We start from the raw sequence: 12,398 nt of genomic DNA, 5'->3' as shown, positions 1-12,398 counted from the left end.
TGAAATTGATTGTTGCATATCGTTGCTGTCGGGAGGAAACCACCTAACTCCATTTTTGAGTTTTTTCTTTTTTTTTTTCATAATCGGTGCACCCTTTACGTCTGTGTGTTTTGAAAATATTGAACCAATGAAAAGTGGTAAAACAAAAACGCTTCGGAGAAAATCTCTTAACTAAATTGGACCCTCAAACTGTCTGCTAAAGCAACTAACTCCACCACCTCTTCCCCCCTCATGGAAGTTATTGACAATATATAAAGTCACAACACCAACTAAGGCAGTATTGCTTTGTTTTTTTTATTTCCTGAAACAATAAATGATCACATAGTGATATTTGTCAGGTGAGAGAAGCGCTGGTTTCTTTATTTAGTTACGAACGCTCCTCTCAACCGGCCGGTCTCAATCATAACATTACCTTACATAACATTAGGTGGTGTCTATAAAGATCTGTGATACGTGCTTCCTGTTACCTGTTTCCTGGTCATGTGACCAATACATGACAGCAGCGTGTGTGGCAGCCAATCAGGACTAGGTCCTCAGTATGACTCATGTTGAGCTTTCACTAGTCAGGTTTCACCTGACAACAAAAATATATATTTCTCATTTCCTGAAAACATTTTGGAGTTAGGTGGTTACTTCCCAACAGCATATCTTTTTGCCATGCTTTTAACACTGTAGCACTCTGAGATTCGTGAGAATGTAAAGTGCTTCATAATTATTATTTTTTAATTATTATTATTACTACTACTACTACTACTTTGTATAATGGTTTGATTTTGCTCATTAATTTGCTCATTAATCTAATTAATCAACTTGTGATCTGCACTTGCAGTAGCGTTACACTGTAGTTGTTGATCTGTATTGATCATTTACTGTATAATGTTGATCAGAGCACGTCCTGTCATCATTGTGAACGCTACACTGGACATCACACCCCAGATCCTCAACCCTGAAGACAAGAGCTGCAAACTGCCTGAGACTGACACTCCTGTCTCCTGGTGAGTGCACAGTACACACACACACACACACACACACACACACACGCAGCTCCTATCAAAAGTATCATGCATATTTGTATTCTTTCACCATAGGTGTTCCACTTCTTCACTGCTGGTGCTTTAGGCTGTAGTTGCATTCGTATCTTATTTTGACTGCCAGAGGTGGCCGGTGCTTTAAGCACTTAGTATTCCTCTTCGTGCATATATACTGTGTTACCTGACCTATGTTTTTTTGCTTCCTCAACAAGATAGATAGATAGATAGATAGACAGAAGACATCGTCGTTTAATTCTGATTCTTATCTGTCCAGTTTCAAGGTGAAGTATTGTCTAAGGGCCAATGGGAAGAGAGCTCCAACCACACTCAGTAAGTACAAGAATCAACAGTAGTGGAAAGTAACTGCAGTACTTAAGTAAAATTTTGAGGTACTTTTACTTTACTATGGTATTTCTACTCCACTACATCTCAGATCCAAAATATTGTACTTTTACTAACTCCACTACATTTGACAGTGTTAGTTACTTTGTAGATATTTGTATTATTATAAACACTATAGATAGAGGAGTGAGGCAAGCGACTTGGTTTCCTATGACGACCTCTCCTCTATTCTTTCCCCAGATTTCCGCGTGGATCTCGTGTTGGACCGTCTCAAACACAAGGGGGCGACCAAGCGTGTTCTCTTCCTGCACAGCAGGACCTCCCAGTACACCAAGAACATGACGGTGAACAGTGGGAAGATCCCAGCCTGTGAGGAACTGGAGGCTTTCCTCAGGGTGAGTGTGAGCACAGCACACAGCCTAACCTTACTGCAGTGGTGTCCACTCTCCGCCAATCAATGTGCCTAATGTCCTCGACGTCACGCATCCAACAAGCTTTTAAACTGAGCAGATTTAGACCTTCCGTTCCAGAGATAATGGCCAAAACATATTGAAAACGGCCATTAAAATAGCAGATTTTCACTTGGATTTGAGAACTATAGAGAAGTACATTATACTAGGTAGGAGATGTAGCTGGCCCTTGGGTGTTTTCATATTGTCTAATTTGGCCCCCTTTGAAAAAGGTTTGGATACCCCTGCCTTACTGGTTATGTTTACTAACCATGCGCTACACTCTAATTTGGCTTCTGAACACCTGTCCAATATTGGAATAAACGGGATCATGTGTAATATGACTGATCTTTCACCTTCCTGTAATGTATCTCAAAAGAGGCTTTGTGATTCCTGATCGTGGGGATAATTATATTTAAAATTTTATGAATGTGTCCCGTTTTTTAATATTTAATTAAATCTAAAAATGTCAAATAGATTTCAAACTTTTCTGAAAATACATTCAATAAAATATTGTTCGAAACTTTGGTACTCCATGGTCTAGGACGGTCTCTCAAAAATCAGGATCAGCATTGGACCCAAATAAAGTTAAATGTGTTCCTTCCTGCTCACCTCCACTATTTGCATCTCTCTCTCTCTCTCTCTCTCTCTCTCTCTCTCTCTCTCTCTCTCAGGATGACAGTGAGTTCAGGGATAAGATCACTCCTATATCAGTGTTCATGGAGTACAGTTTGGACTTCAAGCTGGCTGCAGACAAAACAGGTCTGCTGCCGATACTGGACATGACTGCCCCCCCTAATGTCACCAAGCAGGTAGTGTGTGTGTGTGTGTGGTGTGTGGTGTGTGTGTGTGTGTGTGTGTGTGTCCGTCCATTCACTCATGTCTCTCTCTCTCCTCTCCTCTGTCTCCAGGCCCATATCCTCTTGGACTGTGGAGATGATAACATCTGTAAGCCTGATCTGAGGCTGACTGTTAAGAGGTAAGTAGGCCTGTCACGATTACGAAATTGTGCTTGACAATAAAATAGTCATACAAAAAATGTGCGATTAACGATTTAATTGACGTTCAGAATTAGGCTTCGTAAAATAACTTATATAATGAAATAACTTTATACTTTATATGAAAAGTAATCACGAATTGTGATTATCTAAAATCATTTTGATTTGGTGATTATGTATTACTTGTGACAGGCCTAGAGGTAAGACCTGTTCCTACACCATTCTTGTAAGGCGAGACACTTAATGTTATGAGGTTCGTACGAGGTGTTTGTTTTGGCAGGTTCGGAGGACAAATGCCACATTAATCGATCACACTTATTGATCACGCTAGTGCATGTGCATTTAAGTTCATTGTTGATGATTATCATAGTCTACAGAAACGACAATATTTACAATACAACCCCATGACAGAGAAAATTCCCCTTTCTGTCGGTTTTGGCCTTTTTTTTCCTTTTTGCTATTCCTACAATTCTCATGATGCATTTTATGGCCGTTCACTGGTCGGGCAAACAATGTCTATGTAGCAGCTAAAAACAGACATGCATACATAGGGACGTACGCTGCTCAACAGTGCCGCTTTAGGTCACCCAGCGGTATTGCAGCTGGCCGTAGTCAGACGTACATACATACATAGGGACACACATAGCTGTTCATTGTTCACATGTCGATCTTCCAATCCTGGAACTGCAGTGACCGCGAGCAGATCTACATGGGCGACGACAACGCTCTGACACTAGAGGTCAGCGCGGAGAACAGAGGAGAGGGCGCGTACGAGGCTGAGCTCCGTGTCTACCTGCCTCCACAGGCCGACTTCACTGGGGTGGTCCGCAGTCAGGTACACACACACACACACACACACACACACACGGCACATTGCACACACACCAGTGGTGGAAAAAAGTACTTGCATGTTTTACTTAAGTAGAAGTATCAATACAGCAAGGTAGAACTACAAGGTAGAACTACTACTCTGTTACAAGTAAAAGTCTGGAATTCAAAATGTACTTGATTAAAAGTACAAAACTATTGGCATCAAAATGTACTTAAAGTACCAAAAGTAGAAAGTACTCTCTATGCACAATGTCCCATTTCAAAATATTTTGAAAATAGCCGATCTATAAGCTCACAACGTGTGCTTGTACTTAAGTACAGTACTTAAGTAAATGTGCTTGGTTACTTTCCACCACTGCTAATGTATTAGTATTATTTTTCTCTACACATCCTAGAAATGCAATGCAAATGCATGTTTTTGTAATGATATTGTTGTCTTGTGTCTACCAGGCCAGCCTAAGCAGGCTATCGTGTGCCTATAAGAAAGAGAACCAGACCAGACAGGTGGTATGTGACCTGGGAAACCCCATGAAGGGAGGAACCAAGGTGAGACACAGCTATAGTATCAAAAGCTGTATTGCAATATTAGGGTTGGGTGATATGTCAACAAATATTGACATGGCCACCGTGCAGCCCAAATATCAGCGATTGCCAATATATCCACGCGAGAAAATCAGTTCACTCTAGAACAGCCCCAGTTCCTTGGGTATAGGTTTCTCTTTTGTTTTTGACAGTACTGTCTTTTGAAAATGAACCAAGTTTTGCTCTCAAACCATAGCTGATGAGACTACTTCGCGTCATTCAGTACCAGGGCCTTCGCTGCACTATTGCCCTTGCCTATTACTATAACAAAATACATACATAAATGGATGCACCTGGGACGTATCCTCAGTGATGTATCCCAAGGTCATTCGGGTTTCGGGTCTCGCAACATCATACCCCTCATTCAGGTGACCCAGCCGGGAGTGATCAAGTCCCGACTTACGTCCCAGTAGCTACCCTCGATAAGTCCCATTAGGGAAAAACCAGGGCCACACAATCCGTTCCTCCTGAACTACTCTGCCGGGACTGGGAGGTACCATTCTGGCACATGGAAGGACTAGGCTCTGTGGGTTGACACCTGTCCGGGCCCCTCCTACGTCTCACCAGGTCCACTCCTGCTCTCACCAGGTCAGGCCCTGTGCGTTGCACCAGACTCCCAGCACCAGGCACTTTATTCAGGAATGGTGGATTCTCAAACAGCAACGGTTCCGCAGGCTCCACCTTGCCCTTGGTGGTGCCGCAGGCTCCGCTTGAGGCTTGCATGGCCCTCCTAAAGGCCTCACCGTGGGTTTGTTGGGCTTCTTCCTCACGGAAGACACAGGCTGGGGCGCTAACCCATACTGCTCCCGGTACTAGTATGTACTAAGAAGTAGCCTGGTTTCCAGCCCATAGACCCGCCCACTTGACTGAGCGCACTGGTTCAGAGTCTAACTAAGAAGTGTATCTACGTGGTTTTTAACCTTTTCTAGTTTCTGATTACTGAGTTTTCTTTATTCCCTCTATAAGTAATTAATAATAAAGTATGTAAGAATGTATTAATTAAGCTATAGTCCATGGAAATGTATCTCTTATTTCTCCATCTTGTTCACAATGCAGCAGCTAAGGGCTCGAATTGGTGCCAAACACAGTTAGTGTGACATGCTAACTTCTGCTTCCTTTAACAGGTTAGCCGTAAGGTTTGATGTAACGGTTCAATGTTATTAATCATTGAACATGTAATTGTTCAGGTACTGGCAGCGCTGAGCTTCAGTGTCCACCAGCTCTCAGAACAGGACACCTCTGTCAAGTTTGACCTGCAGATTGTAAGGTACGCTCCCTTGTCTCTGTCGGTATGCCTGTCTGTATGTACGACGTACGCACCTATGTGTTATTGTGTTTACACACCTATGTGTTACCTATGTGTTTTGCCACCACTTGTTGAAGACAAGCTTGTGGAGGCAAGCTTGAAGACAAGCTTGTTATTTGAAGGGAAGGTTCAGGAATATTAGTACATAAAGCTGCTTATTAGGGCTCAGTATGTAGAGTGTCCCTGTCCTAACATTTATGATTGTGCAGTAAGCAAGCTGTAAAAGCAAATGCTTTATGTCATTACCATTAATAAACATACTAATAATAACTTGTTGTCCTGAACAATATTCTAGGGGATTGTATAATGATAGCCGTGGGTGCCACTCACTCAAACAAGCTCAGTTTAAGGTGTATTTTTGTTATTACATTCCGTAATAGTTTTGGATCAGGGGGATATATAACATCCAAATCGGATCCACTCAGATTGGGATCAAATGTTTTGAACTCTTGGTGGGGATTTCAGTCAACAAACCCACTTTTGTGTTGTATTGTATTGTATTACCATTCACTTAACCAGAGCCATTTTCCAATTGGCACTAATCTCACCACAAACATTTTCCAATCTCCGCTCAATTTTAATGACAAAAGGCCTTCACATTCTGCTTCTACCAGGGAGCTCTCTCTCTCTCTCCCTCCCTGTCTCTTTCTCTCTCATTGTGTCCATATTGTTTTTGTGTGTGGAAAGTGGCGGGCCATGGTATCTTATATCCATGCATTTGCATGGCATGCACACACACACCGGAGTATGTTTTGTGTGTTAAAGGAAAGTACAAAGATTGGTATGTTAATGACAGTCTTTAGATGTAGACGGCGACGCTGGTTAGAAGCGGACAGCTCCAGTCCAAATGTTTTGTTTATCTGACCTCCCGTTGACACAGAACCAGTGAATGGGACAGTCACGCCTTCTCTGGCTCTGAAAACATCTAGAACCTTGGGGGCTTCTTAGAGGGGATTCCCACAAAAACATAAACAGTGGACTTGTTAGAGGGGACCCTGACCAGTGTGGTTGTCATAGAAATCTGAATCGGAAATGTGTCATTGACTATTATGACGTTCAAACAAAGACCTTGGCTAACATACAGTGTAATGGCTGTTACTACAACTCTCACATGAGGGCGATCTAAGCCAAGAGTAAATACATTAATCTGCATACTAATGCGCTTATAAGTTATCATTCTGTATTTGTTGGAAAACCCAGAGAATTTACAGACTTCCAATCCAGCAATCCAAGTTCAAATTCCTCACAGGCCTCCTGAGGGCAACAGCTCCACCCTGTGGCTGTGTGTGTGTGTGTGTGTGTGTGTGTGTGTGTGTGTGTGTGTGTGTGTGTGTGTGTGTGTGTGTGTGTGTGTGTGTGTGTGTGTGTGTGTGTGTGTGTGTGTGTGTGTGTGTGTGTGTGTGTGTGTGTAACATCCTCAGTGTTAATTTAACTCAGAGAGTATGCAAATGTGGGTACATTTGGTACACTCTTTGATTTACAAGTGGATAAATTAACACAGAGGAGTTAATTGTTTTTATCCTGTAGAATTCTTTCATGTTGGGGAGGTTCATATTGGACTTATAGCATCCACCATCCCATAATAACCATTTTGATTTGTGTGTTTCAGTTCCAACGAGTTCAACAACAGCAGTCCTCAGGTGTCCAGTGTCACCAAACTGGCTGTCATGGTTAAAGTCAACTTCAGAGGGTATGCCGTACATGCACACGTACATAGACATGCACATATATCCATAGGCATTATACAGTACACTCATGTGTATCATTTGTACAGCTTGATCGTATTCTTATGGTCACTTGATAAGCTGTATATAACAAGTTTAATGGAAGTGTCCTGTTTGATTGATTGATTGAAATATTTAACAGTTTGCAGAATTACAGTACATTTCAAGCACAAACTCAATACAAAGACTGTTAACTGTGAGTGGACGACCCAATTAAAACACTTTTAGTGCCGGAAGTGCATCAAAATAGGAGCTCTGGGGTGCCGGAGTTGTCTGATCGCTTTTACTCTGAAAGCCATGAACCGGAAACACTTTCCTAAAAAAGTTGACTTGACAAATTGACCTTAACATCCCGATCATTTTAATTTATACGATATATGATCCAAAAATAGTTAATATTTTGCGGGAGAGACGGATGAGGAGCAGAAATGAAGCGCCAGCATATCGATCCATTCATCACCACGGAGAGCGCCCTGGATTAGGAGATACGAGTCATTCTTTCCGCCACGATAACATGGGAGTCAATGACAAGCTAATAGTTGCACAGAGCGTTAGCGTACGGCAAGCGAAACGTCCACAGTCGTCCAAGGCTACGATCGTTTCTAATCCTTATGACGGTCTCATACGTCGTATGTAAAAATTGTGTTAATCTGGGTTGTACATGGTTCGTTGCACTCCTTCTGGTGTTGTGGGTGTGGACTTCGTTAACATTAAGGAAGTATCTAGACAGGTACATGGGTATCTTGATGGTGTATCGAATCTTGTGGACCAGGCCCATTGCAAGATGCTGTACTCTGTCGTCGACCCTAAGCCATTCCAGCCTGTCAAAGTGGGCAGGAGTGAGGTGGGTTTGGGGGGTGAGGCCAAGTAGGAGCCTGACCAGTTTGTTTTGGGGAGTCTGGAGCCTTGTTTTAAGGTCCTTAGAGGTGCTGTGGTACCAGGAGGTGCATGCATAGTCAAAGAAACATTGTACGAGGGCTCCTGTTAACATCCATTTTATCACCGGAAAGATTAGGTAGGTAATTTCATCTTTACGTGTGATAACATTGTCACCAACTCTAACCAAGAAGCCATTTGCCTTGCTGAGATTGCTATTAGATCCAAAGAGAATGGATTCAGTTTTTCCCAGGTGTAAAGATAGTTTGTTATCAGCGAGCCAGGTGTAGATTCTACCGAGTTCAGAGCTGAGGGCCTTTTCAACCTGCAGTTTGTTCCTGTCCGAGACTAGCAGTGCCGAGTCATCTGCGAACAGGAACAAGTTGCAGTCACAAGCTGATGTCATGTCGTTTACATATATTAGGAACAGTAAAGCCTAGTATGCTTCCTTGAGGAACACCACAGCTCACTGGGAGGGGGGGGACAGTGTTCCATTCACTTCCACCATCTGTTCTCTCCCCTCCAGGTAGGATTGCATCCAGCTCACTGATGTGCTATCAAAACCAATTGCTTTTAGCTTGTTAACCAGTATGGAGTGGTTCACGGTGTCAAAAGCCTTTTGGAGGTCCAGCATGACCATGCCGCAGTATTTGCCAGCATCCACATCATGTTTGATGTGGTCGCTCAAATAGAGAAGGCATGTGTCAGTGGAGTGGGATGTTCTGAAGCCAGATTGGAACTCGTACATTAATTTATTTGTGGCAAGATACTTTTCAACCTGTTCATAGACAATTTTGTTCCATCACTTTCGAGATGGAGCTTAGAATAGAAATAGGGCGGTAGTTGCCGGGGTCTAATTTACTCCCTTTCTTGTGCAAGTGGGTTACTTTGGCCAGTTTGAAATCTTGGGGGACCTGTCCCTGTTTGATGGAGAGGTTTAGTATGTGCGTGATGATTGGAGCTATAGAGATGGCTGAGTCTCTGAGAAATTTGGAGGGAATATTGTCATGGCCAGTGGCCTTGTGGGGTTGGAGGGCACTCAATTTCAAGTACCTCATCAGTTGTCACCATAACTAGTTTAAAATTGTCTTTACAAACACCTAGGTTTCTGTAGAAGGTTTTAATGTTCTCTACATGTTCTCTTGTCTCCCCAGTGGGTCGTTTCCAGACCAGGTGTTGCTGCCCATTGCTAATTGGAAGCCCAAAACCCCTCCAGTAGTCGGAGACGATATAGGCCCACAGATACTGCACGTTTATGAGGTGCACACAGATGCGCGCACACACACACACACACACACACACACACACACACACACACACACACACACACACACACAATCGCTTGATTGAATTTCTTCACTTTCACATTCATAGCACTGGGCACACACACACTCGCTAATGCATTCACAAATTCATATGAGACCAAATGCACACGTGTAACAAAATGGTTGCTTAAAATCAGTGGTACTCATAGTGGGGTTCCAGGAGGACCCTAGTCTCGCTTAGCCAGACAAACACAATCTCCAAATGCTACAGTATATAGTCTGGAACTACACCTCCCGAAATCCGCGGAAAGGAAGCTGCCACTTCGCTTCACAAAAATATATTCTAAAATATGGTTAAATTTGATTTATTCTTATTTCTGCTAAGCAGCAAGCGATATATGCTTAGATGAGTAAAATTTATATTAGGATAAATTTGTGCGACTGCAAAGACAAAACTGAAGTGGGGAGGAGGCTTCACTTCCGCTTTATCGCTTGCTCATGATCAGAGCTTCCGTGATCCAGACTGTGTGACGGAAGTCTTTGAAATGTGCGAGAGGCAACAGTCTGGCAAAGCAAGATTAGGGGGACCCCAGCTAAATCTTTGACAGTTAGCAACTAAATGGACCCTTGCAGGTCTGTAGCTCTATCCCATTTTGGGCGGGAACCCGTTTTGGTATTAGCATTATGTTATGCTTTTGCTATTGAAAAATAGCAGATCTACAAGCTCATAGCCGAGCTTGTAGGTCTGCTATTTTTGAAAAATCGAAGAATGACTGACATAGAAACATAGGTTTTTCAGAAAACTGTCATTTTCAAACAGACATTAGAATCTGATCTCAGGTCTGAATGGACTATGCATACCAAACTGGGTGTCCTTGAAAATGAAATAAAAATGGTTGAGAACCCCTGACTTACAGAGTTCTCTGTGGCTGTGTGTGTGCAGCTCCATAACAGTGGTCCCAGTACGTTCAGTAAAGCCGTGCTGGATGTGGACTGGCCGTATCGCTTCAGCAACGGCTCCCTGCTCTACATCACGTCCTTGGAGACGGACGGACCCATCAACTGCACCACAGACATGGAGATCAACCCGCTCAATGTGTCTGTGAGTAATGCCTACATCAAAGTACACACTGCACAGTGAATGGTGCATTTATAACGCCTTTATCCAAAGGCGCTTTACAATGTACATACTGTATACCGTACCTTCACCCATTCATACACATACGGCGTTGGAAACCGTGCAAGGCACCAACCTGCTCGTCGGGAGAAATCGGGTTGCTCAAGGACACTCGGACACTAACTTTGGGCGTCAAGCCCGGGATCGAACTTGGGAACCTTCCGGTGGGGGGGGGGAGTGTTGGCTGATGAATGAAAATATGCCCCCCCCCCAGTCAAAAAACACTTTGTTTGAAATAGACACTCACGCTTTCCATGGTGTGATTATGACAGGCAATTCCTGCTGTCAAAATATGACCCCCCAGTCAAAAAACACTTTGAAATAGACACTCATGCTTTCCATGGTGTGATTTGGGCTGGGAGGAGGAGTAGGACTAAGTAGGGCTGGGCGATATGACAACATTTGAACATTCCGGTTCCCAAGCGGCAGCTCTACCTATTTAAACATTTAGTTGATGCTCTTATACAGACTGACTTCAAGGTAATCACATACAGTACAATACATAGAATGCAAACAATATACTAGGTAAAAATTAACCTAGTATCTGTTTAAATAACATTCAAATTACATTCTAATCTAAACATCATGGTAGTGTTAACTGACCATGATGTCCAATAAGGCTGCAAAGTTAACCGCTTTCAATTAGAGACGGGCACTTGAGTGTTTTTTTACTTTATGAAACATTGTCACTTTAATCTGTTTTTTAGCTTGTGACCCAAAAAGACATTTTATGTCTTCCCGGGACCCAAACTAGTGAAAATAGCCGATCTACAAGCTCACAACACATCGCTTCGCACCATGTTGTGAGCTTGTAGATCGGCTATTTTCACTACTACTTAAAGGTTTTATGACATTAATTTTCATTTATTTTTATTTTTATTTTTTATTTTAGGTTTTATGACCTCAATTACACCCAAAAAACCTGAACTTTGAACATTCAGTGGATTTTCTGTGGTCTGAAGTTTTCTTTGGGGTTTGGAAGCCTTTTGAGCTACAATGAAAACAGTCAACACAGTAAAAACAGTGACATCTGCTGGCAAATCCCATTGACATATATGGGATTTGCAGGGTCTTACATCACTTACTGCCGGCAAATCAGAGCACCTGTTTAAGCCAGAAAACCCCAGATCACAGAAAATCTACTGAATGTTAAAAGTTCATGTTTTTTGGGTGCAATTGAGATTAGAAAACCTAAAAAAAATAAGAACAATTCCAAAACCTTTTTTTTTATGTCGCAATCCCTTTAAACATTTGTTTTCTAATTTATGGAATTTCTTAGATTGTCCCTTGTACCCATTATTTGGGAACCAGAGATCTATAGGCTCTAGAGAGAACCCTTGGTCCAGAAGTCCAGAAGCTTGACGTAAACCTCTGTCTCTGTCCATCCATGTAGAACCCTGTGTCTGCCGAGAAGAACACCAGCACGCCTGCGCGAGAGAGGGAGGGACGCAACCGCAACCACGTCCACAAGAGGGAGCTAGAACCACAGGAATTACAGGCAGACAACCTGCAGACACTGGTACCGTCACTGTCACACAACGGCACACAACAATATGCGTGCGTCATGCATGTGTCCATTTCTATTTGTGTATGTGCATAACGTGTGTGTGTGTGTGTGTGTGTGTGTGTGTGTGTGTGTGTGTGTGTAGGACTGTTCAACAGCACATTGTTTGAAGCTGCGCTGTCAGGTGGGTCGCCTGGAGAAGAGTCAGAGTGCAACTCTTTTCATCTACTCCAGATTGGATGTTGGAAATTTCCTCAAGGTACCCTGCACACAAGCGCGCGCACACACACACACACACACACACACACACACA

At 42.8% G+C, this 12,398-nt stretch overlaps 1 protein-coding gene across 7 annotated transcripts in view; it reads left to right on the top strand.

Annotated features, from left to right (window-relative positions):
- The window catches only part of itgav (integrin, alpha V), a 47,078-nt gene that overhangs the window by 28,932 nt on the left and 5,748 nt on the right, over positions 1-12,398 (top strand). For all 7 annotated transcript variants that reach the window (XR_014569961.1, XR_014569962.1, XR_014569963.1 and 4 more), the window contains exons 17-29: positions 888-995; positions 1,306-1,361; positions 1,614-1,768; positions 2,497-2,634; positions 2,734-2,801; positions 3,511-3,655; positions 4,102-4,197; positions 5,421-5,500; positions 7,149-7,229; positions 9,294-9,399; positions 10,348-10,506; positions 11,975-12,100; positions 12,231-12,344. Coding sequence is in view for 1 of the 7 variants with exons in the window: in XM_083776636.1 (XP_083632762.1) it covers positions 888-995; positions 1,306-1,361; positions 1,614-1,768; positions 2,497-2,634; positions 2,734-2,801; positions 3,511-3,655; positions 4,102-4,197; positions 5,421-5,500; positions 7,149-7,229; positions 9,294-9,399; positions 10,348-10,506; positions 11,975-12,100; positions 12,231-12,344 (1,432 nt within the window). In the remaining 6 variants the exon portion in view is untranslated. The remainder of the gene's footprint in view (positions 1-887; positions 996-1,305; positions 1,362-1,613; positions 1,769-2,496; positions 2,635-2,733; positions 2,802-3,510; positions 3,656-4,101; positions 4,198-5,420; positions 5,501-7,148; positions 7,230-9,293; positions 9,400-10,347; positions 10,507-11,974; positions 12,101-12,230; positions 12,345-12,398) is intronic.

Source organism: Protomyctophum parallelum (genome assembly GCF_964188405.1).
Source record: "Protomyctophum parallelum genome assembly, chromosome: 11".
Classification (NCBI taxonomy): Eukaryota; Metazoa; Chordata; class Actinopteri; order Myctophiformes; family Myctophidae; genus Protomyctophum; species Protomyctophum parallelum.
This window is presented reverse-complemented; position numbering and strand designations above follow the sequence as displayed.